The following is a 26,152-nucleotide window of genomic DNA, read 5'->3' as shown; positions in this document are numbered from 1 at the left end:
TTCAGGACAAGGGTGACTAAAATTTTAAAAAAATGTATTTGGAAATAGATTCGCGACGAGTCTTCGTTGTGATATGGACATTTTCTATAACAGTACGATATCTAGGGAAGTAAGCAGTTAGATGTATTCATTGTTCTGATAAAAAGAGCTATTTAAGGTTAGTAATAACCTTCAAGAAAAGTGAAGTGTAATAATATACAACTAACTTCCTACATATTCGTCTCTTATAAGCATGAACATAAATGTCGTAATGTGTTGTATTCTTTGATATTTAAAACCTTTTCAACTAATTTGGATTAACTTCGTACTGAGTATACAACTTAGATTATTAGAAGACTATTATTATAACACAATGCTCTAAATAGATCATACATTTCTTTGAAGTTCTATGTCATTACTAACAAGTAAAAATATCTGTTATGAAATACAGAACGGTCTAAATGAAGTATGTACATTACTAACTTGATCAAGAAAATACTGGCTACTGCTAAGAGTTAGATAGCGTTTAATATTCAATCTGACAATGTAACTTTTCCAAGAAGTAATTTGTAAGGAAACTAATTTAAGAGTAGTGTTTTTGACAATACTATTAATTGAAAGGCACAAAACCCATACATAAAAGTCATTAGTTTGCTAATAGTTAACTGAAATGAGTTGGAAATATCTCTGAAAGTAAGAGGTCAGTATTCACTTGGTTTTTTTTTCAACCGTTAAAACATCCAGTAATACTTACAGCCTTCCAGTCGATTAAATCCAAACACTAAATAGATTGAAATTAAATTCCAAATCAACCTCAATAAATAATTAATTGATTTTTATTTGAATTTCATCCACCTTCCAAAAGAATTAGAATTCAGTAGTAAACCTTTTTGTAACAAGTAGGTTGTTATATGGTCATTTAATAGTTATTATTATCAGAATGGTGGTTTGTAGAGAGTGTAATAATTTTAATAGTTGGATTCATGAGTCTATCTAAGCTAGACCACAATCGGAAACCTGAAAGCACTGAACAACCGTTTCGACCCAGTGTGGGACTCCTCAACAATGTACACCCACGATCACACATACCGGTTGCTTAAGATCATGGATCGATTGAAATTAGACATTAGCACCACCGGATACCGGCTAGAGTTTAGGCCGTCCAGTGCTTCCAGCTTTCCAGTGCTGGTCTAGCTTTAATCGACCGATGGGTTTAACTATTAAAATTTAATTATTATCTTTAGATATGAATGAATTATTTATTCTTCATAGTGATTATTCAATCCGGATGATCAGCATTTGTTTTATGCATGCTGTAGGATCTTATTAAAATATATGTGATGAAAGACAGCTTCGAACTGTGATTGGTTACTTACAAACCTCATGAAAAATTTCGTTGCTTATTGTTCAACTTACTCAGTGAAAAGCCATTCAATAGGATAACATGCTTAGCTATATAAATTAAAATGAAAACTGAATAGCTGTAAGAAATAATGACTTATCCAGTGAATGAGATTTAACCTGTAACTTGATCAGTTATGTAGATTATGTAACATTAATCAATGTTCAATGATTTGTTAGTTGAATTAAATATCACATTATAAAACTATTCCACTTAATACATAATCCTTTATTCAGTCAATTGTACTTCCTCAACTGATTCACATTTGGATCGTAATCACTGAACTAATTATCATACTATTTATCTAAGTTAAAACGGAAAAAACACACTCTTCTTTCGTTCTTTAAGATAAAGAACATAAATTTCATGCTTGAGTAATAAATGTGACTGATTTAAAAATAATATTGGATATATCTATTACAAATAACTCAGTCAGTCAGTCACCTACAACGTTGGACCAGGCACATATATGTATCATTCTAAGTTGCCACACCTCATTACAAATAACTAGGTCACCATAATTATAAAAGGTTTATTATTATTATTATTATTATTATTATTATTAATTGTTACTGACCTCCATTATTTGCATGATATTCATAGATAGCATAACGTCCAGCAGTAAGCATACGTAAATCTGGATGAAATTTTTCAACTAGTATATTTACAAGATATCTTGCTGTATCTGTATTTGTTATACGTATACATTTGCTTTGATATTTTCCATCATCTCCACGAAAAAAGAAACGTACAACACCATTGAATTCATTTCGCTGTATGAATAATAAAAAAATAGAGTCAATTAGAGTTTATGTACGTGTGATGTTAAATGGTAAGAGGATAAAACGCAAAGAAATTTAGGAAATTATTAGGAGAACTATATAATTTATTTATAATGTCAGTTGTCATTGATTACCAAGTCACTTTATTTTTAAAACACTTGAACTGGGAAAGATTCGTAGCTTTCAATAATGACTTTAGTGGAATGGGATTCTTTAGGCTGGATTGTTTAATCCAAAGGTTTTTCATTGTCTTTCTAGACAATATTATCAGTATGAATATTATACAGAAGTGAACGTTTACAAAATAGCTAATCAAAACCATGGTTAACAGATAGATACGCAATATTGCGGATTTGTTGAAGTTGGAAATGTAAACCATTGAAATAACATTTAGTGGTTTATAGGTTAAGCGATCGCTGTGATATCTGAAACCTCTAGTTTCAATCCCTTCTGGAATCATAAATGTGTACTTACGAGGTGTCGTACACTAGAGCAAAACGGCTGTCCAATATTCTCTAGCTTTTAATGCTTGTCTAAATAAGATCAGTCTGTAATGTGACTAGCCACCACAAACCCGCTATAACTAAGTGAAAAATATTTCACACACGAATAAGCATTACCAAACGTCATTTATACACAAATCATTGTAAGATTGATGCTTTGTAAATCATTCAGCAGTTTGTAAATTCAATTCATAAGTACTTGGGGTCAATTCATGTCTGTCACATTACATGTACACATAGACTAGCGATCACTTATTATTTCTCGAAAGTTTAATTCTACGCTAAATTCAGCTTACATTCAAAGATTTCGCTATCACAGAACATAAAGATTATCTATAAAATCAAGCTTTAAATATTTTACTGAGAAAATCATCCAATATATTCATAAATAATTTAATTCAAATCATACGATCGACTACTTTTTTAGAAATATTAATATGAGATTAACAACACAGCACTAGTTCAATAGATCATGGGTTAATTGAAGCTAGACCACCATAAAAAACATGAAACCACTAGACGGCCGTTTCGTCCTACTGTGGCTTCAAGAGGTATTTCTTGGAGTTCTAGTGAGAAGCAGTGACCAGTGGAGTCTTACCGAGTCTGTTGTGAGATAGTAACTCACTGAAGACAATGGTGGATGTGTCGCTCAATTTTGTGTGTTAGTTGAAGTTAGACATGGTAGCTCAGTGGTTTAGTGGTTAAGCGCTCGCTTGCGAGACTGATAGGTCCTAAATACGTGAAGCGGGATGGTGGATGCTTACTACTGAGAAGTCCCACAATAGGACGAGACGGCCGTCCAGTGCTTCCAGGTTTTCGAACTGACTCATGATCTAAACTATTGAAATGACCATATTATCCACAAAACCCCCTATTGATATACATCATAATTTATTTATACATACAGTCAAAGATGAAGTATGTGATATATTCACTGAATTTAATAATTGAATCATGTTGACTAATCAGTGTTTCATGAATTCATACTCATTATAGGTGAGAAAAGAAACCAATTACTACATACCATTTATTTCAATTTATGTTATTAGATATGATTTAAACAAACAGAAAAATGGAAAATCTTCGGTTTCATTTCAAAATGTAAATATTACACAATTTACAATAGATATATCTATATAATTGTTGTTTAGTTATGACTAAGCAAAGAGTATGTAATTGATACAATTTCATGCATAGAGATAAAATGAAGAAAATATCATTTAGTTTATGTCATGTCTAATTATTCTCTGGATTTTGGATAATTACTATCCTATACATCTGTTTCAGTCTGTAGAATTCAACAATATTGTCTTGAAAAATAAAATGCTTAAAATTTAATAAAAACATGAAATATAGATAGTTTTATTAATAACAATAACTTGTATAGAACAATAGCTAAAATACTATTAAACCAGACAAAGAAGTTGGTGAACAAACTAACTGTCTTATTAAGCAAAGATGGATAGTGGCTAGCAGTGGAATCCAGTTTGATGCGCGTTTCGTCCTATTGGGTACTCGTCAGCTGGATGTACCTGTATCGCACAGTTGATGTTCACTCCGGGACTCGAATCCATTAACGTTCGCCTCAAACGCCATTACGTTATCCACTTAGTTACTGAGTCCTGATAGCCATCTGCTTGTGAAATGGGGTGAAGCTTAAATTCACTAGCCACTATCCATCTTTGCTTAAAAAGCTTGTGACTTAAGGCTATATCAAGGCAATCCGAACAGGATGCATATATGCCAACATGAGACTGATCAATTGCAGTCTTAAATAACAATTCGAAGATACAAGTAAAACAACACCAAGTGAATTAACTGTCTTATGAATATAAATGTATTTTGTATCATATGATTTCATGTTACTTGAATATGTGTTGAAATTCGGTGTGATTCAAATAACGAACAAGACCTTGAAATGCTCAATTAATAATATGTGACCACATTATATGACATTGAAAAAAATGTTTTGTTCTTTAGTAAACTGACTTTATTTAAAAGGATCAGTCAGTCCTACATTTGATCGGAGTGAAAATTGTCTAGTCTATGCTCAATATAATTTCGACAGAACAATACACTACATTGCTGAAAAACATGTACTTATTCATGTAATTTCACTTTTTAACAGAAAAAAGAACAGGGTACATTAGCGGTGAGAGAAAAAGCTTGAAATTAAAGTAAGCATAAAAGAAATAAGCAGTTACAAAATAGTATGACATTGAGAGTTGGAGGAAAAAACATACAAAAGATATAATGTAGCTCATAGTAGAATCCAAGACGCACATTTTGTGCTGTTTTATCTTCGTCAACCGGGTGTACCTGCACTCAAGAGTTAATACTCACTTCGGAACTCAAACTAAATAGGACGAAGTGGATTCTACTGCTAGCCATATTCTGTCTGTTTTATATAAACTCGTGACGTAACAGCTATATCGAGGCAATCCACACAGGATGAACATAAACCGGCTAAAACTGATAAAAATTCACCCAAGATATCAACAATCGGAGAGTTCAAACGACTAATAATTAATTAAAGAATCAAAGTCTGTAGTTATTAAATTTGTGCTTGAATTGTTTTATCTACGATCTGTGGACATTTCTGGAAACTAAGAGACGATAGCAAACAAAATCTGCACTTATCTTGTCTTTTTGGCGGAGTTTCATTCTCTGAATTGGATGGGTTCATTGTAAAGCTTTCATTATCTTCCTGTGAATCTTCTTGATATTGACAATAAATTGAACTCCATCAAAGTGACTGTCCTAAGATACATATTTTTTTACTGCTCTAATCTCTAACAACACATAAATTTAGAATAAGTTAATTCACTTTATTCTAAATGCATTACAACATTCTTAATTGTTTTGTATTCTAGTGGCATCCAACGGTGTTAATGCTTAACTTCAACCAGTCCACGAAATTTCGCGATAGTGAAGTTCCTGGGTTCAAATCCGGCGTGCCAGATCGTGAGTGCGTACTGGTAAGGAGTTCCATACTAGGATGAAATGGCCATCCAGTAGTTCCAGGGTTTCAATGTTGGTACAACGTTGATCGGTTCATGATCTCAACCAAACTCTCGACAATCTCCACAAACACATACTGATAATGTTTTTAGTAAATCGCAGGAGTTTTATAGCTGTATCATAATTACAAAATGTATTTTAACGTGTCTTCAAGCGTAGACAGAAACATTCCTAGTATAACTGGAACTAGTATCATATTCCTTCTCCGTGAAAATTTAGACAAAGATCAGTAACTTCATGTTATGTGGATTTGAACAGATCACCGTTGCTTTCGTATCTAATATTTTAAGAATGATGAACATTATTGATCAAATAACCAGTTGATAATAACGAGTAGATAATTTTAAGGTTAGAAGTAGGGTACTGAGTAAAACGAATAGGATGACTGGTAAGATTAAAATGTTCTCTGAGGTGTTTCGGTCACGTTTTGTGCATCCCTAATTACCACTCACCACAACATTCAATGCCGGTTGTCATAGAGGTAGTCTGAAAAACGTTGAAAGTAGGCAGATCAAGATATGACATCAGTCTGTGAATCCATTTGAGCCATGTCAGTTAATCCAACCATCATAGATGCGGAACCACCCAATACTTTTAATTAATGGTTAGAGACGTTGGATGATAGGGTGTAAGATCATTTGCAGGGGGTTGCCTTTTTAGTCATCATCTACTTCTCTCTGATACTTGACATGATAATCATAAGACAAATGATAAGATCGATGTTAATTTTTAATACTAAAGTTTTGCAATCCACTAACTCCAGTCAAAAAATCCCTTGTAAATTAAAAATGAACTTTATATATAACCAACCTATATTTCAGCAGATTAGATAATATTACTCTATCCAGAGAACCTAAAAATTCTTCATTTGATATTATGTATTGGAGCAATTAGTATTTCAGAGCCTCAAGTGAGCATTTCTACTAAATCTCAAACTACGAACAGTATATTTACCTCATATGATTTTGAGATGGTGGAAAAGATTTGTAGCTCAGGTGGATGATTTTGATGGAGTTTTGTTCTCTGAGCTGGATGGTTTGGTCGTGGAGCTTTCATTGTTCGAACACTTCACTTCTATCTGAAGTTTGGGCTGATGATGTCATTCAGAAGGACGATGAAAGCTCCACGACCAAACCATCCAGCTCAGAGAACAAAAGTCCATCAAAAAAAGTATATTTACCATCTAGTTGTTTCATCATGGCTTTAACCAACAAAACTATTATATTTACAACTCTTATAGGGTTACTTTAACAAACATTTGAAATGATTAAATACCTACATACTACTATTGTATTATATTTAATGTGATATGGAAAAATGTAGAGACATAAATTTTTTTTGGTTCTAAACTTTAACTATGCATAGGCACACTACATGGATTGTTAAAAACTAGTCGAGTTTTATTATCTCGTAAATTCAAACAATGTTTTAGAACTTAACAATATCAAGTTACATTCTTTACTTTTTTTTAAAGAGAGAGAATAACTACGCAAAACTGTTAAATGAAGAGAAGTAATTGAAAAGTCAACTGAAAGACCATAGATAGCTTTGATAACAGTGTGAATAGAAGGATTTAAAGGCCAATGATTAATAATTTAAAGGCATTACTTATATGCACGTTATGCGAATCCTAGTTATTGAATTTAATGTATTTCATCATACCATGCTTATTATTTGTCAACTGTAAAACAAAATACAGCACATGAATTTATATGGTAAGAAAAACATTCTAAGTGATTCAACGTTTTAGTGCCAACTAAGTCTAGTGTTAGCTTAACATATATAAATATCTAACATTCAGTATGGAAGTTATAAGAGATCGATCAAATGGGGTTTATTACAGTATGATTGGTTAATACATTATGGTGAATATCTTCAAATAACAAGTATGAGCTAACATATTTCTTTTGGTGGCTACTGATATTGTTTCTATAATAGAATAAAAGCCGACTACCTTCAACCACTTGAAATTTTAACATAATTCATGCAATGGTAAGTAGCTAAAACTAGTAATAACAATACAAATTGACCAAAAGAATTCCATGAGCACTAAGCATTAAACAAACATGATATTTGTCACTAATCGGTGATCAATCAACCGAAGACGTCGTTATTCCAAAGAAAGTCATTCGAGGTCGACACAATTAAAAAATGAAGTCTCAGACTGCAAAACCTGATACTTTCGTCCATGTTCACCAGGCAGAATCACATACCATAAGATTCCAGAAATACGTTATTGACGAGTGACAGCGGGTACGAAACATAGGTTCAAGGTCTCCATTATACTGACTGTGACCATCTAACCTCATAACAGTTTAATCATCCAATTGAAGAATTTGAACTGAAATACCATTGGTTGAAAGATGACATCAGATAGTAGTATTCAATATAATATTCATTTTTATACTGGTTGTTTGGATTTTCCCATTGACGTTTAGAACTGTAGTTGATCAATCTGTTATTGGCATATGTGCATACTATGAGGATTGCCCCAATATTGTCTTACGTCATAAGCATTACAAGCAGAGATAGACGGTGGCTAGCAGTGAAATCCAAGAAGCGTGTCCTGAATTTTACTGGTAGCCACCATCTATGTCTGTTTGCAGTACAATATTGTCTGGTCCTTAGTGGTTTACTCTAATTTTATTGATTAAACTGGAATTAAGTGATAAGTTAGAGTGTGCTTTGGTTATTACTGGGTGGATGGATACTTTAAGGTGCCTCGTACTTATTATCACTAAGATATATCTGTAGATAAGTATATAAAAGTCTAAAAATGCTTCACTGTCCAAACATTCCTTGGCTGATAGATAGTGATCATAACTACTGGGCTATGATATTCATACCTGTAACATTGATGACCTATGTGAAGGTCACTATTGTTTAACAATAATACTCACATTCCACTCATTCTATTATATTATTCGGTAATTAGTCATAGAGCGTACAGATAAGGTGGAAGTAAACTTAAAGAATATTGATTAAATGAAGAATAAATGGTATATTTGTTAATGAATTTACTTTTTGACGAATAAACTAGTTCAAATGTATGCATACAGTTATTCATTGAATTACCATACATATAGTTGGAATTATACAAGTTACTCTTGGCCGATATATTCATGGAAATAATGTATCTCAATAGAATTCAAACCATTGACAATATTATGAACACTAAGCTGATGATTTAATTATTGGTTAGAATATATATACATGTTTAACATATCATAATGGTTGTCAGTTTAAATATATCTTAAAGAATAGGCTAGGATAATTAACAAATAGGTCTTGGGTTCGAATCTCGCGAGGGCGGGATCGTGGATGAGCACTGTTGAGGAGTCCCACAATAGGACGAAAAGGCCGTCCAGTGTTTCTAGGTTTTGCATGATGGTCTATATATATATATATATATATATATACCTTTATGGCACAACTTAAACTCATTTTAATTTTTGTAGAAAACAGTCCAAATAGAAAATGAAGTGAAACTGTCTTCAATAATTTGATAAAAATAAACTAAAAGCATGAAGTTATATAAAAAGTGTGCCAAATTTATTAAATTTCTAATTAAAATATTTAAATTATATTACAATGGGGGATCCAACTTCGAGATCGACAAGATGGTTTCTGTAAGCATCGGTCGTGCACAGACCAAATCGCGACACTACGGATCATCATTGGACAATCAACTGAATGGGACTCGTCACTATACATCAACTTCATTGATTATGGGAAAGAATTTGACAGTGTGGATAGGAGAACATTATGGAAACTTTTTCGATACTATGGAGTACATGAAGAATTTAAACAATGGACTACACTACAAAGTGGTGCATGGAGGACAGCTGACAGACGCATTTCAAGTAAGGACCGGAGTCACGCAAGGCTGCCTACTCTCCCTCTTTCTCTTCATTTTTCGGGTTAACCAGATGGTGAAGACATCGACATCTGAGGGGAAACATGAAATACAATGGACAGCTCGGAAACTATTAGAAGATTTGGATTTTTCAGATTACCTGGTTCTTCTATCTCATACACACCAACAAACGCAGATAAAGACAACTAGTGTAGCAACATCTTCTGCATCATGAAGGGTAACAGAAGTAAGTATAGTGGGAAATCAATCATATCTAAGTTATCTAACTGAAAATTTTGGAGCGGAATATAATAAGTGATGTCAATTATTAGTTTACATAGATTTCAAATCATGAGATGATTTTAAATAGACCGCTAATGAAAAACTTGAGGCACTGTATAACCGTTCCGCCAGACTTCAAGATGCATGGTCGTGAATGCAAATTGCTGAGAATTTCAACAGTAGGAAGAAACATTCATCCAGTGCTTCTAGATCTTCAATGATGGTCTAAGTTATATTAGTTAATAATTCAAAAACTATGAACATTCTACAATCTGCACAAAGTCCCATATTGATGATAATTATTAATTGTTAAACAAGATCTATGTCAAATTTTTACATACTGTTTAGATCGTGTTTATTTACAAGAAGGTGTCTGTCGTATTATCATAAAGCAGATGTGACATTGCATGAACAGAAAGACAGTCAAATAATTTCTTGATTAAATACAAATTATTTTTAGGACGTGAATATATAAGAACTTGTTAAATTTTCGTTTGATTTGAATAGAATTCCAACTGAATCGTTTTATAAATGATAGACTCCATTATGTACAACCTTGTGAGCTATCGATATACAAATAAATATGTATATTCCCCAAATTGTTAATTCAGTAAGTCATTTTATCGACTTTTTAACATTTATACACACAGAAACCCATTAATAGCCATCTGAGTGATCTTACGAGGCAATGCTATATATTCATCGAGAAGCGTTTCTATGCTGAAAATGCTACAATATAGGGATGAAAATTGATCCATTTAAAAACAGTAATAGTTTCGATAACCAATGGAAGACGTTGTACATATTAGAATTGATTATTATTTTGATGATAAATCATTACAATACTTATCTACAATTATTAGGTCATAGGTAATATAATATTCTTGAAGTGACTAAAAACACTTTTTATGGCTAGTAGCATGAGATAGTTTAATTGAAACATTCATTATTATTTATTTGAGCACAGATATTGGTACAAGGGGGCGCCAGATACATATGCGCCACAAAAATCTCATTTGATTTGTGTGAGGGCCATGATACTGTCCGGGTGCCCAAACCGAAGCACGTGGTTTTCTTAGAGGGTCACACCCCGAGGTTTGATCCACAAGACAGTGGAGCAATGTTAGGAGATGCAGTCCCATGGTAGCCGGTGACCAATAATTGGTTCGTACGCCGTTTGTACCCTCAGGATACTGAAGCCCATGTGCACCATTGTTTTGGAATCAGGGTTTTCCAACTCCCTTAGGAGGACTCTCCATGTCCACCAATCGGGTTAAAGCGCCGGACATTCGCTTTTCGTCCTCTCAATTTCGTAAACAACATCCGTGGTGCGAGAAGCTAGTGAGTAGGACTTCCCTGGCAGAGGCTATATACGCGTGGCCATTTGAGGGCATTTTGAGAGGAAGAGCGGACTCTCCCCACTCTCTGCCGTACCATAGCATTTGGGAGTATAATTGAAATATTATGGACACATTCCTTAGATATATTTTATTTTAACTCATCCTTACCATATAGCCTCATAAATAGGACTATATAAATTTTTATTACAAATTAATAGAAAATAAAATCATACCGAAAAATTGTGTAATTTGTAAATCATAAACCGTGTAAACAACTATTCGGTCACGTATTTATTTAACACGATTATAATAACTATGGAGAAAAATCCACTCAGGTCAAATAAATATGTTTGATAGATGATAAAAAGATTAAAACTATATAATCAAAATAGAGCGCTGAAATTTGATACTACATTTGACATTGAAACTGATGTTAAAAGAGTTTACTAACGTAGTTGTAAGTTGAAAATATTTTGATTCTTTATACACTTCGAGTATTAAGTCACGCAGACACTGAAAGCCTGGACAGCCGTTTCGTCCTGATATGGAACTCCTAATTGTTTCTATGGCTCCATTGCTGGAAAACGAGCCCACAACCTTCGATCTCAAGTAAGAACATCTAATATACAGACCAATGAACCAGGATTCAGTGATGTACAAATCTAACCTCAATCAATCCGCCATTTTACTCGACTATCCTCTATTGTTTTTAGTGTATTCCTTCCTCACACCCGGCATGGCTGAATTACACTGGCCACGACTTTTCAGTAGAACTCTAGGCATTTCCTTTCGAAGCTGGTCACTAGCAAGCATATGATAGTTTGCATGGTTTCTTACCAACTCCTATTAGCTATTCAGTACACTTTAGCATTTACTTACCAAATTATTTTGTTAATAAGCTCACGAAATTCATGAACACACAAACTATCAACGATAAATTCTATCATCTATATCTTATTAAATAATCCACACCTTTAAAGCATCAGTTAGCAATTTATTGAACTGTAACTCTCAAAAGCAGTTTGTTTATAACAGGTTATTAAGTATACTACTTTGTCAATTACTGAGTGAAAGATTGACTTGAAGACAGAATTATATGACATTAAACTTTCAGGTTACATGAATAACTTTCAAAAATATGACGTGACTCAAAACTGAACAAATACACCTTGATTTTGTTATATTTTTTAATATCAAGTTATTTGTTATCAAAGTTAACCGCTAAACCCTAGTTTATTTCGTGAGTGGAAAGAACAGACACTTTGGCTAAAATTTAGTCAGTAAATTTTCAGTGCGTTGCGTCAATGATTTTATGAGTAATAAGTTACTCTTAGTTATTTCCTGCACAATGTAATACTGTGGTGCGTGCTACTTTTATTGATATAAGCTGTATATGACGCGAGTCAGGAATTTAATGTCTGGCAGCGGAAGATTGGGAAGATCAAGAATGGAAGAGCGGGAATAGAATGCAATTAGTATGGAAATGCAAGAACAATGAAGTTCGAGACAATTATTGAACATTTTACAAATTAAGTATTATAGTACAGTTTTTCTGTTTTACCAATTAACTCTGTAATTTCGTGCTAAATATAATCCGATTGTCCCCACCCGTGTTCTGTTCACTACAATACTTGATTATAAATCTGTAGTTGGATAATTCAGAAACCTTGAGCTACAATTCAAGAAACAACAATACCCATAAATAACTAATAAGTGGCAACCAATTCCACGTCTGTTTGGTTGTCAATAATAATTGAGTTCTCCTGATCAAGTTAAATATTTATGAATAACTGATTGAATATTTAAATTATCCAAATACATGTATGTCGTGGATGCGTACTGCTGGAGAGTTCTATACTAGGGTGACACAGCCGTCTAGTGCTTCCAGGCTTTTAATTTATAAATGTGCGGATACATTTCTATGATACAGCAACTATTGATTAGAACCACATAAATATGATGGCCTGTGAAGATTATTGATTTACACTGAAATAATGAACCGATCAATGTTAGGTCGCCATTGAAAACCTGGGAGCACTGGCTGGCTGTTTTGTCCTAATATGGAACTCTTTAAAACCGATGGATGCCGAGTCGGTAGTCTAGAGGTCAAGCGTCCTCTCACTAGGTCAAATGTCCTGGGTTCTATTGCCACAAGCGGGGGTGGGGGTCTGCTCTGCTCAGAATTGCCATACTAGGACGAGACCGCCGTAATGATTTTATTGGAACTATAGAGTAATAGGTTATATTGGTCAACTGATACACAAACCTGTATTTAAATGTTCTTTAGTCAACATGTTGATATTTCTTGTTCGAATATGTCAGGTTAGTCAAATGGTTTTAACCGATCACTGTTCTTGAATTCTTAGCAACTAATAAATAAGAAATGAAGCTTCAAGAAAAACTTAATACTCATCACCACATCAATGTATTTTCGTATAAAAAATTATAATGGTAGAGAAAAAATTAATTACCAATGAATGTTCAAGGGATTAAATGAAGCTGTTCCATTAAGTGATATAAAAGTATATTGGATGACATGTGAGTTGTAATGTAGCTATAGTAAATTATTAATCTAAGTTTTTAGGATTGTAATCTTGAGTTTATTTCAAATTCTAAGAAATACAGACATAGAAATCAAAGAGCTTAAAACTTTGGAAGTTGTTATGATTATTCGTTTTCTGGTTTATTGTCCGTACTAAATAAATGTGTTCGAATCAAGAATATCTAAAAAAGAACCATTTATTAACTACAGCGAAATATCAACACAACCAGGGATCACTGATAAGCCTGCTTATCCGAGTTTGAGAGTTCATGGCAGAATGCATTTACAAATTAATAAAGAATGGAACCTAAGAATTTTTTGGAAGTTATGGAGTCTTTAATATATTTTGGTTGGCAAATCGGAATCCAGTAGTTCCTAAGATTTAGTTCAGTCATAAATAGTAATATTCATCCAGTGTCATCAAGAGCTGTGTTGTCTTAGACTCGACTAGAATACCTACACAGGTTATAGCATTCCATTAATAATCGCTTGTTTAAAAAAACCTAACGATGGAACTATAATTTATGAACGACCTTTGAGAGACTCCAAATTTGCCTTGAGAGTATCCACTTAATAACTAGAAATAAATGAGAGTTATAATCCAATGTGAGTAATTAGAATTAGGATTTACAGTTGATAGTTAGGAATTAGATTTAGGGTTCTCTTCACGAACTGACATCAGCTATAATGACAAAAAGCTATTTAGCCAAATTGAAAAATTAATTTTGCGCCAAAATTCATGGCCCGTTATCTTATATCTGATTGGTGCGTTCATAAATTATAGTCTCGCCAACTTAACTTCAGGATATATTTGCCGACGTTCTAGTGAGTTGTAATGCGCCAGATAGTCAGCCAGTCACAAGCCACGCAAAACTCGGTACATATGTGCATTGGTTCAAGTTGCCACATCACTGAGATAAAATTATCAAGATAAATATCAAGGTAGTAGGAGTGGTAACAATGTTATTGGTAGTAGAAAAGATCAAGAGTATACAACATTATTCTAGATGAACGAATGGATTTACAGAATAAACTACATTTAGATAAAGCGTGAACACATCTTCTTTATTGCGACTGATTTTGAATCATATTATCCAGCGTGTCAATCTATTGGTAATCTAATGATAATAAAACCGACCCTAACAACTAAGTCTGCACCTACCTATATAGCTTATTCTTAGCATGTTTAACCATTTGTATTAAGAATGGATCACCACTTACAAATGACGAATATTATTAATCTTCCAAAATTAAAATATATTCAGCTCATTTCTTTTTAAATGTCCAGCTTAGAAAATGTTATACTACTAATAGTAGCAATCACATAATTATAATACAATTAATTCTGTTAGAAAAGATTTTCAAAATAAATCCAACGATAAACAAACGCAATAGGAGGTAAATGAATCATTATCTGGACAGTTTAATAGTTATCTTTATTTTTCTGTTGTTGTTGTTGTTGTCTAATGTCGCCGATTATTGACATTTGAATAAGGCCAAATGTAAACGATACATATCAAAATATTAAGGAAACATATATCCTTATATCCATTACATTAATAATCAAAAAGTAGTTTAGGTGGTTTCAATACCCCCCCCCAAAATGCATAGTAACTAGGCTGTGATTTATTTGTGCTAGTGACATGTTAGTGACATGTAGAAATTTAGTCTAACATCTCCTATTTCTTTATATTTATTTTTTCGTGATTTATTTTATCGGTAAGAAAAAATCTTTATATCAATGATTCACTTGTGAATTACATGGATACAGTCCATCCTCCAAAAAAAATTTTTTTTAATTTTAAGAAGTTGCTAAGAAAATTCATTCATCAAATGATTGAGTTCTTTCTTTTTTAAAGGTAAACGGTTTTTTAAGTTGGATAACTAACAAACATTTTGATTCTCAACAGAAAGATTGATAAACATTTTAAGTGACATTCAACTTAGAAAATGAGGGTTTTTTAGAATAATTGTCAATTGAGCACTTAACATTATTAACCAGGTATTGTAGATTATTCTAAATGGGGGTTAAGTAAATCTCCTTAAAATCAAGTTGGCGAGACTATAATTTATGGACGAAACAATCAGATTTAGGATAACAGGTCTCGGATTTTGGCACGAAACTCATTCACCCAATTGTATAAATAGCATCCTGGCACTTTAGTTAATGTCAATTCATGATGAAAACTATAAATCTAATTCCTAACCCTAAGCGTCAACTTTGAATCATAAACCTTACTCTTCATACTGCTTTATAACCATCATTTAAGTAGGTGGGTATTCCCAAGGTCATTTTGGCGTCGCACAAAGGTTGTCCATAAATTATAAACTCATCCAAAATTTAAATGCCGGGTGTTTTTTCTAACTAAATGTGTTCAACTAATTAATATGCATGTATTTTTATGACGAATTTTAGTAAACCTATATGTTTTGAATGAAGATAGCATATAAATAGACTTTACATTGTTAACAGGCAGAAAATGTCTAAATAAACATCAAAACAACAGAATTTACCACTAATCAGTAATGTACAATTCATGTATCCTGAATGATGTAATATACTTGGTTTTCACATAAATTGAAATAGATGTTGTCATGTTCTGACATCCTAATTACCGTTTAAAAGCTGAGTATAGTATTTCTACTAAGTTAATAATTCATTTGTTGGTTATCTGTACCTATCTAAGCTTCCATACTTAATGAATTCGCAAAATCTTTGTATTTCAAAGTAAATAAGTGAAAATGTTTCACATCATACTAAATGGAAGATAGAACAGTTAATGATTGTCAATTTAATTTTGTGTGAATTGCCTTGATATGACCACTATGACACAATTTTATGTAGAACAGATGAAATATGGCTAAGAATGAAGATTCAGGACGTGCATTTCGTCATAATTGGGACTTGTCAGTTGGGCGTATCTACACCCCAGAATTAACATTCACTCCGAAACTCGAACCTAGTACCTTTTACTATAAACATCAACTAGTTGTTCATTTAGCCAATGACTTCATTAAGCCACTCACTTGTGCACCGGGTGTGAGTGAGTAAACATTAAGTCTGGGATGCAGGCATATTCAGCCTACATGTCCAACATAGGATAAAATATGCATTCAAATTTCCACTGCAAGCCACATTCCATCTACTCTAAATAAAGTTAATAATTGGTTTTAGTTGGTAAATTATGTACCGAAGAAGATTAGAGAAATTAACATTAAGCGAAATAATGATATTATCCAAAGGGGAAATTACTCATTACACAAATGATTGATCACTGTGCAATGAACTAATCTTATTTATGTCTAACTGTTTGATGGTGATCGTATTCCTTTGAATAAGTTTCAGTGTTGTTATTATTCTAAGTGTCTGGACACCAAGTGTACTAGATTGCTATAATAAGCGACAGAAGATAGTTAGTAAGAAACTCTGGACCTGAATTTCATGGTAATTGACAACGTCTTAGGCTGTAAAGCCGAGCATCACTTCCTTTAGTATCACAGGGACATCTTTATAACGACAGGCATTTATGTAAAAATTTAGGTCGATGGTTTCGTGTTGGTTGTCTCAGACCATCTAACTGCTCGTTTGCGCTGTTGCTTTGATTGTACGTAAGAATAAACTCACTTCAACAGACAGTAACCTCAAGGATCAGCTTTAGGATGATCATTTCAAAATATATTTCGTCCTACTCTTAACAAACAAAATATGACTCTTTGATAATGACAGTAGCAGACAATTTATAATATATTTTATCTTGTCCATACTTCATTTGTGTCCTTCTCACAATAGCTTTAAGACACAGACTTGTAAAACAAAACTTAAATATAGAGATATTAACTTATCTCTATCAAAAAAAGTTGGTCCACTTCAACTTTTACAAAAAGTACATCCCTACTCTATGCACAAATTAATTAATTCTTAAGTATCTTCCCTACTGTTTATCGATTGTATCGCATCAATCATGCTGAGATGTGTCCACAAGGTAAAATGAACCTGTGTCAATCAGTATCACTGTTCGAGTCATTTAGGTTGGAATAGTTGAGTGGTAACGTCTGTGATCATAAAAACAATTTGAATCTCACGACAACCATATGAGTACCAAACAGAATAATGACTACCTAAAATGTTCTATTCTTTTAGGTATTTGGAGATAGTTAGGAGAGACTTCTAGATCAGTTATCTTAGTATTTACCATTCACACCATCACTTGAGATCTTGAGATATCTAATTCTCCTTGTGCGATTCACATCAGTTACCCAGGTTCATAGTCTAATATATTATCACTGGACTGTTCGGGCTGCAACTAGCATACTGTAAGACTGATATATCTGCAATTGATTGGGCATTGAGTAATGATCAGTTTCATGTATGTCTAGTCTTTCAGCATTGGTCAAATTCCTCTCAAGACATATTTTTAGAAAATATAATATGTGAGGACCTTGGAAACTTGACTGTGTAGTCCTGTCTTAGAATTTCTCTCATAAAATCAAAGAAATTCATTCTGTCCAAACTTTGAGTGTCTTTTTCTAAAAAAATTTTATCATACAATCTATTATAAAGGTCAAAAATAAAGAATATTGCCGAACTGATCTGCCAAAAATAACTGACTTTAAATTTACGACGCTTATATTAATCAATAATATCGTTTAGCTAATAATTAGAAAGTTTGCTTTCGACAGCTGATGGCACTATGACGGATTCGAATGTAGAAAAAAAGGCTAAACTACTTACAAAAAATTGAGCAGTTAAAAAAACACTAATATGTGAATGTTAGCACTGAAGTTATGTTAAATGTATGTACATAAACATGAAATGCATTAGCATTCCATTTTAACTTTAGCTAGCTGTAAAAATGGTGGGTCTGATGCAGATGTGAAAGCGCGGATCGGTAAAGCAAGAACAGCATATTTACAACTGAAGAAAATCTGGAACTCAAAGCAACTGTCAACCAACACCAAGGTCAGGATTTTCAATACAAATGTCAAAACAGTTCTACTGTATGGGGCGGAAACCTGGAGAACTACGAGAGCCATCATCCAGAAGATACAGGTGGTTATTGACAGTTGTCTACGCAAAATACTTCGGATCTGTTGGCCGGACACTATTAGCAACAACCAACTGTGGGAAAGAACAAATCGGATCCCATCGGAGGAAGAAATGAGGAAGAAGAGTTGGAAGTGGATAGGTCACACATTGAGGAGAGCACCCAACTGTGTCACAAGACAAGCCCTCACATGGAATCCTCAAGGCCAAAAGAAAAGAGGAAGACCAAAGAACACATTACGCCGAGAAATGGAGATAGACATGAAAAAAATGAACAAGAATTGGATGGAATTAGAAAAGAAGGCCCCGGACAGAGTGGGTTGAAGAATGCTGGTCGGCGGCCTATGCTCCATTAGGAGTAACAGTTGTAAGTAAGTAAGTAAGTAAGTAGCTGTAAAAAAGCAGTGTTAGGGTTGGAATGTTTGGATTAAGGTTTTTATAGGCAATTTCGAGGCAATTTCTTATTCATGTGAAATCAATATGTTCTCAGGAAATCTATTTATTTTCTGTTAGAAATTATTGTATTTCTTTTTGTTGACTTCGTATGGGTTAAAACGCGTCAAAATCTGAGTCATTCGGCAGTATTCTTCAAGTTTGCCTAAAAAAAACTACCTAATGTTTAACTATGATTATATTTTTATTTTGATTTTTGATTGGTATTTATTAATTTTGAGTTATAGTTCAGTTAAAAAAACAATTTGACAAACCCGGAAGTAGATTTAAATCCATGTAATTTTTTATGAAGACTTCGGATTCTCCTCATAAAGTGGCGGTAGTAAGATAACCATTAAAAATCAGAAAGTACTGGACAAAGTTTTCATTCTATTAAGAGAATCTTTCTTCAACTGTACGGATCCACAAATACATCGGGGATCGAACCTAGAATATTCAGTCTTTATGGATAGAACATGAGGTTTAGACTGATTAACTAGAGTCCAGTGATTTAAGGGTCTACGTTTAATCAACTCATGATATTGTTTGATCATCTGCCTTTGATGACAATAAGTAACTGCTGCCCCTCGTTTGGCATGAAGTCAACTTCACATCAACACGAACTGATCGAATGTAGAATATAAATTATTGGATCCCGGTTCAGTAGTCTAAAGGTTGAATTACGAGATCTGAATGTCCTTAGCTTAATCCCTCATGAAGTTGTTGGTGGGTAATTTTAAGAACTATAATACTAGGATAAAACAACAATTCAGATCTTCCAAGTTCTAGACAATTCTCTAACTAAGATCAATTCATAATATTAAGATTACTGAACTGTTTTAACTTAAAACATAATGCATTATTGACTTATCTATTCGCCCTAGTAACAATGTTCTCTTCATTATGGTATAATAAATAAATAGTTACATATTCAAAAAGAATTTTTTTCAATAATTATTGGTGAATAGTAAAATGCTTTTCAGTGTGGTTGGTTGGTTGTTTGTTTGTTTGTGTTAGTGTATTCTATATACATACACACGCGTCATTCAAGCAACCATATTATAATCGATAAGAATATAAAGTCAAATCGATTCAGTGTAATTTCAAATGTATCAAATTAATTATAATTTAAACTCACTGTGAAAGAACTGTATGTATACAGTAATATACATAAAGATTCTATGTAGAAAGATATCTGAATTTAATAGTTGAATTTATGAGTCAGTTAAAGGATAGACTATCATGGAAAACCTGGAAACACTGAATGGCAGTTCTGTTCTAGTATGGGACTCCTCAGTAGTGCTCATCCATGATCCTATACGTGACACTTGGTTTCGCGTGTGAACGCTTAACCTCTAGACCAATGAAGTGGCATCTAATGGTGTTAATGTCTAATTTCAGGTAATCCACGATATTGTGCCAACGTTCGCTATTGTCTTCAGTGAGTAACTGTCTTGCAACAGACACGGTTGAACTCCACTGATCACGGCTTCACACTAGAACTTCAGGAAGTACATCTTGAAGCCAGTCACTAGTGAACACATGATGATGATTATTATCAGGATAGGGACTTGTGGAGATTTTAGTAATGTAATAGTTGAATTTATGAGTCGATTAAAACTAGACCATCATGGAAAACCTGGAAACAGTGGACGGCCGTTTGGTCTTATTATGGGACTCCTCAGTTAGACATTGACACCGTTGAATGTAAGCTCAGTGGTTTAGTGGTTAAGCATTCATACGTAAAACCGAAGGTCCTGGGTTCGAGTCTGACGTGTGGGATCGTAGATGAGCACTACTGAGGAGTCCCTTACTAGGACGGAACGGCCGTCCAGTGTTTCCAGGTTTTCCATGGTGGTCTAGCTTTAATCAACTCATGCATTCAACTATTAAATTACTACAATCTCCGCAAATTCCTATTCTGATAAAAATATAAATTAAGCAAGTATTGACCAATTTTCTCTCACAAAATATTTGAAACAAAACAATGAAAAACGTCATAACATCAAAGAATGAACTATTGAGAATATTTCCAAATCAATATTTCGTTGTTATCTCAAGGTTTTAGAACCTATGGTATAACGTACCAGTTTAAAAAATGGGATTAAATGATACCGGAAAGATACATTGAATTTGTTAATAGTAATATCATCAAAATCTTATCACATCAGATGTGAATTAATCCCATCGCAGTTTTACTCTATAAGAATCTTAATTGAAAAATTATTGAGTTATACAAAATATCTGTTATCAGTGAGATAGTCAGTTAAAACCACTCAACCGTTTATATTTCGAACTACAATAACATTACAACGTTGCGCAACCATATTCCAGTGGGATTTATCAGTGACTTATACCACATTTTAGTATATTTATCAAAGAGAAATGAAGCTAGACAATGTAAACAAAAGTAAATGATTCGAAGTTAAATGGTTACCGAACCCAGTAATTTTTAAATTCACGTTAGCTAGCAATCGAAGATGAAAAGCACGACGGAAATAAATACTAAGATGTGACGATTACCATCTACGTTATGACTGAATCCCTTTCACCAGTTGTCAATTATAGGATAAAATATCAAACAAGATTAAATATACTCAGTTTAATAGTCATTAGATTGAGCACTCTCTATAAAGCTTGAAAACCATGTGTTCGATTTTTGGTAGGGTTGTAAATGGGAATGCCTGAGGAGTTCCATACTAGAACAAAGTAGCTTTTTAGTGTCTCTTAACGTCATTAGTTGTCTAAGATTAGTTTGAAATACAAATCATAAGATTTGATAATCTTTAAAGACTTATCCGAACTAAAGAATAAATTAGCCTATGGTAGCAAAATATCTCAGATTTACAGCAGTATGAAACAAATAACTAATGTGTTTCATTTAAAGTTTGGAATTAATAGCTTATTTTATTCTAGCTCAGTCGTGATTAACATAGGAGTTAAGTACAAGTGTGGATTAGCTCAACTTTGCATGCAAAATGCATCTTAACTCACTTATTGATAACATATTTGTATATTTACCTCAAGATGAGCTAGATGGAGTAAGATTAGAGCCGGTGGCTTAGTTGCAGAAATTCAAACGCGCCGAACACTAACCCAACTCCTTCATTATAAAAGATGATGCATATTGAAGCAGTATTGTTAACAGCTGTTTATTATAGTCACAAAAATGAACATAGGAAGCACAAATCAGAAACGAAAAATGAAACATATAAGTCAAGCAAGTTAAAAAATATTTAAAGGTATAAGATTCAGGTAAAGATATCCTAGCGACGGATTTTGTGACTCAATTAGAGCCGAAAATGTTGGTTTATGTATGGTCAGCACCAGCTCTTAATTTAACTATATGGAATGAAGAACTCCAGTATATCACTGCTTTACTTATTTTGAGAGCCTGACTAGTCTAGGTTGTTTGGTGGATGACTAGATCTAGTTGAGAACACGGAACTTTAGTATTGACTTAAAAACTACGGAAACAATGTTTGGAGCTAAATATAAACAAACTAATACTAAGTATCACTTCATAAAATTACTTACTATTGGTTTAAGCACTAGCAAAACGTAAAAACTACCTGTTTAGTATTAGGAAAACAATCATAATCACCATTTATTATTCTGTAAACCTTAAAGTACATATCATTTCTTCCTATCCTTTTATTTTATAAGTTCTTTCTCAAAATAATTTCTCATACTTAGCATATAAAATTATGGATACGGTTATTTCTTTGGCTACTTTGATTCCTATATTGATAGTTACCGTACACGTTTTGAATTTCATGTCTGATAGTTTGCTTCAATGCATATTTCAGTTGGCTTAAACGTTGCCGAAGGGTGACTGTTTAGTCAATGCCTAGATATTGTTAACTTAAATGTGCCACAGCAAAAGAATTAAGAAATCTTCATAGAGAAAATTTGTAAATAAAACAGACATAATTGAAGGGTTCAAAATACTAGTTATTATTGGTCAATTATTAAAGAAAGAAATAAAGAATGAACTAATTTCTAACGATTCGAAATGTGTCAAGGTGTTGTTGTTTAAAGTTCACCATCATGGATTATGTTTATTCTGAGCCTATAGTACTCGTTTTAAGCTTGTATTTATAAATCCAGAAAATGATTGTTAACCGATTCGATCTAAGATAATCTACCTTTGTAGTGTCGAATTAGCATAAAATGCCTCATTAAAAATGTGTCCAATTTTAGAGAGCATCGACAAACTTACTATCACTATTTACATTTGGCAATATTATCTTGTTGGTTTCAGAGAACAAGGTTTATTGTAGAACGTTAGTTAGCCAATGTTCACGGTAAACGTGGAGACACAAAATACATAAAATATAAGAGAACAAATCCAGCTTTATTGATACAATCCTAATTAAGACGGTGAAGAGGTGTTTTGAAAGATTTGTGACATCAAAGTCCGGGAAAGTTCAATTACTTTAAATGTAATAGAATGACCTATCCACTACTCACGTTATAAAATGGATAAACATATATAATGAAACTTGTGTTATAGATTACTGGTGTTGACTTTTTTCGATTGTTTGACCGAAAATAAGAAAATATCATCTTTTTAACCGTATATCTACTGTTAAGCAACTATGAATAAAGTGATTTTGGACAAAATGTAACCTAAACCTTAAATGATATCATTTCAAACAAAAATCTATCTAAAGTGATACCAAATTTTATGGGGATGTGTAACATGCGACAAGATACTAGAGTAGCGATTGGATTGTAGTCCAGTTTTCTTATTTCTGTAGGTACTAGTGAAACAGTAGTATGTTTGCTTTATCTTCAGAATCAAGCCACAATCAAGGATGTTTAACAACACGTCGGTTGTACCTAAGATAAACAGATAAAAACCACTGAAGTCAAACCAATCCACTGGTGTGAACCTGAGTCTTTTTTAAAAAGAAGTGAACTGGTTTTGCACGTAAGACTATTTTCGAAAAGACAAAATTAATTGGATATGTTTTTAGTAGCAAGTCACTGTTAAATTACTTATACATCGAGTGGATTTGTGAATGTAGAATCAATGGTGTTGAATATTTTTATCGTTCAGCTTCTTCAATCGACACTGCTAAAAGTGCAGGTCACTTGCAAATTTTTGGGTGAAACCAAACAAAAATAAAGGATAATATTGAAGTAACTTTAAATCGTGGATGTTTGAAAGTATATGAAGTCTAATGATTTTATTAAAGAGAAGAATTAAGTAAATGACTTACTATGCTTGAGATTATCACTCTAAAATCATACAGATTACAACAAGCATCAGAAAAGCTTTTTTAAAACAAAGCGTTGATAGATAAGAAATTAAAAAACTCCAATGCAACCCATACGTTTGGAACTGATGAAGCAATTTTATGACACCCTAGACTTGAAAAATAACTGCTAGTTTTCGCAGGAATATTCAAACCATCAAAAACTGATAGAACACTTTTTAAACTCGGATTTGAAAAGAGTACAGATTACCTTATGCTAGTACGGTTCATTATCGACGACCAGTTACAGTTAAAGTCAAACGCAGAAAACATAATCACGCTTTGTATCACAAGTTGATTTTTAACTTTTAAAAATAGCGATCAACTATGGACGGATTTTATGGTTAGATATAAGGATATATGAATAAATAAAAAAAGACTTCAATAGATTTACCTTATTAGGTTCCGAAATTTTGAATAAATCCAGTCTCGTAGCATTCCATTCCTTAATACGCCTTAACAAATCTTTTTGCTCGTAATTATTTAATCCCATTAGTTCATTAGGTAATTTTTAGCTGTATATAATCATTTATCTGAGACATTTCGAAAATACGACAGTAGAGCTAATCCTGGTTGTTTACACTATTGATATATTTAAACAAAACAACGTGTCTTTTGTTGTTAGTTGTATAAGTGATAGTAAATTGAATTGTAGTTTGCATGACATCTTTTAACAGTACAATTAAGTTTCTTCAATATTTTAATCACTATGTATAGCCTTGAATTTTATGGTAAATTTTAGTACCCTACTCGTGTTGACTGGAGTAATTTGGTCAAAAGCAAACAGAGTACCATTTTAACGATGTGACTAAGAGTGACTCGAATATTTCTTGAGGGCCTTGCTTCAAACGGTAATGTTGGACCAGATCCTTTACGTTCAATATCCAAAGACCAATATGTTTGTTACGAGTTTGTTTAAGGCATATGATTTCGTTACGTCCGCGCCTCGTTATTTCTGTATGGTTCAAAATCTTTGAGATGCTCCAATAGGTGGTGGTCTTGTCCATTAACTCTAGCAGTTCTGTTTATCTCTTATGACTTTTCGTGGGTCTGTGCATCTTGTAATCTAAGTGCGTTTGTTACAGAGCAGCAGGGTTTCTGGATAACGGCAACTATTATATCATCATAGAGTAATTTGGCTGGTTCCAGAATAAAAAATAATCCGGACGTATTCTAACGTTAAGGGAAGATGATTATTTCACGAACTGAATAAATAGGTAAACCATAAAACCGTTCTGTAACAATATGAGGAACAGAGTCAATAAGACGACTTCCGCGTCGAAGTCACAAAATCGAAAAATAAGTCAAGTCATTGACCAAACTCTGGTACGTCTTCCATTCCAGCGACAGTCCAAAGAATGCACAGACCACGGGATTGTCTGGAAAACGCAGGGAGCAGTAAGGAGAAGGAGGAACGACATTCATGAACAGATAGCATCTGCCACATAGTGTAAGATAATATTTAACAAGCTGTACCTAACAAAAGTGGACATGCTGCACACATTCAGATGTTTAAAATAGACCTTATTAAGTGCTGATAATTATCTGGAACTATCAAAATGAGTCATTTTCGTTCATAAATCGTATGAATTACTCACAATAATGAAAGTTTAGTAAAAAATGACATTGGGTCTAGGTTGCGACATTATCTAGCTTTTTCAGTCCAAAAACAGTGTTTGTAACAGATGATATTTCACGCACTTGA

General features: G+C 33.1%; 1 protein-coding gene across 1 annotated transcript in view; it reads right to left on the bottom strand.

The window, feature by feature from the left end:
• MLLT4 (myeloid lymphoid or mixed-lineage leukemia (trithorax, )) overlaps positions 1-25,018 on the bottom strand; it is a 98,326-nt gene extending 73,308 nt beyond the window's left edge. The window contains exons 1-2 of the mRNA XM_012939086.2: positions 24,842-25,018; positions 1,959-2,154 (exon numbers count right to left, since the gene is read on the bottom strand). Coding sequence (XP_012794540.2) covers positions 1,959-2,154; positions 24,842-24,940 — 295 coding nt within the window. The 5' untranslated portion in view covers positions 24,941-25,018. The remainder of the gene's footprint in view (positions 1-1,958; positions 2,155-24,841) is intronic.
• Positions 25,019-26,152: the final 1,134 nt, after the last annotated feature.

This window comes from Schistosoma haematobium, chromosome 5 (assembly GCF_000699445.3).
Source record: "Schistosoma haematobium chromosome 5, whole genome shotgun sequence".
NCBI classification, from domain to species: domain Eukaryota; kingdom Metazoa; phylum Platyhelminthes; class Trematoda; order Strigeidida; family Schistosomatidae; genus Schistosoma; species Schistosoma haematobium.
The sequence above is the reverse complement of the archived record's forward strand: the minus strand, read 5'-3'. Positions and strand labels throughout refer to the sequence as shown.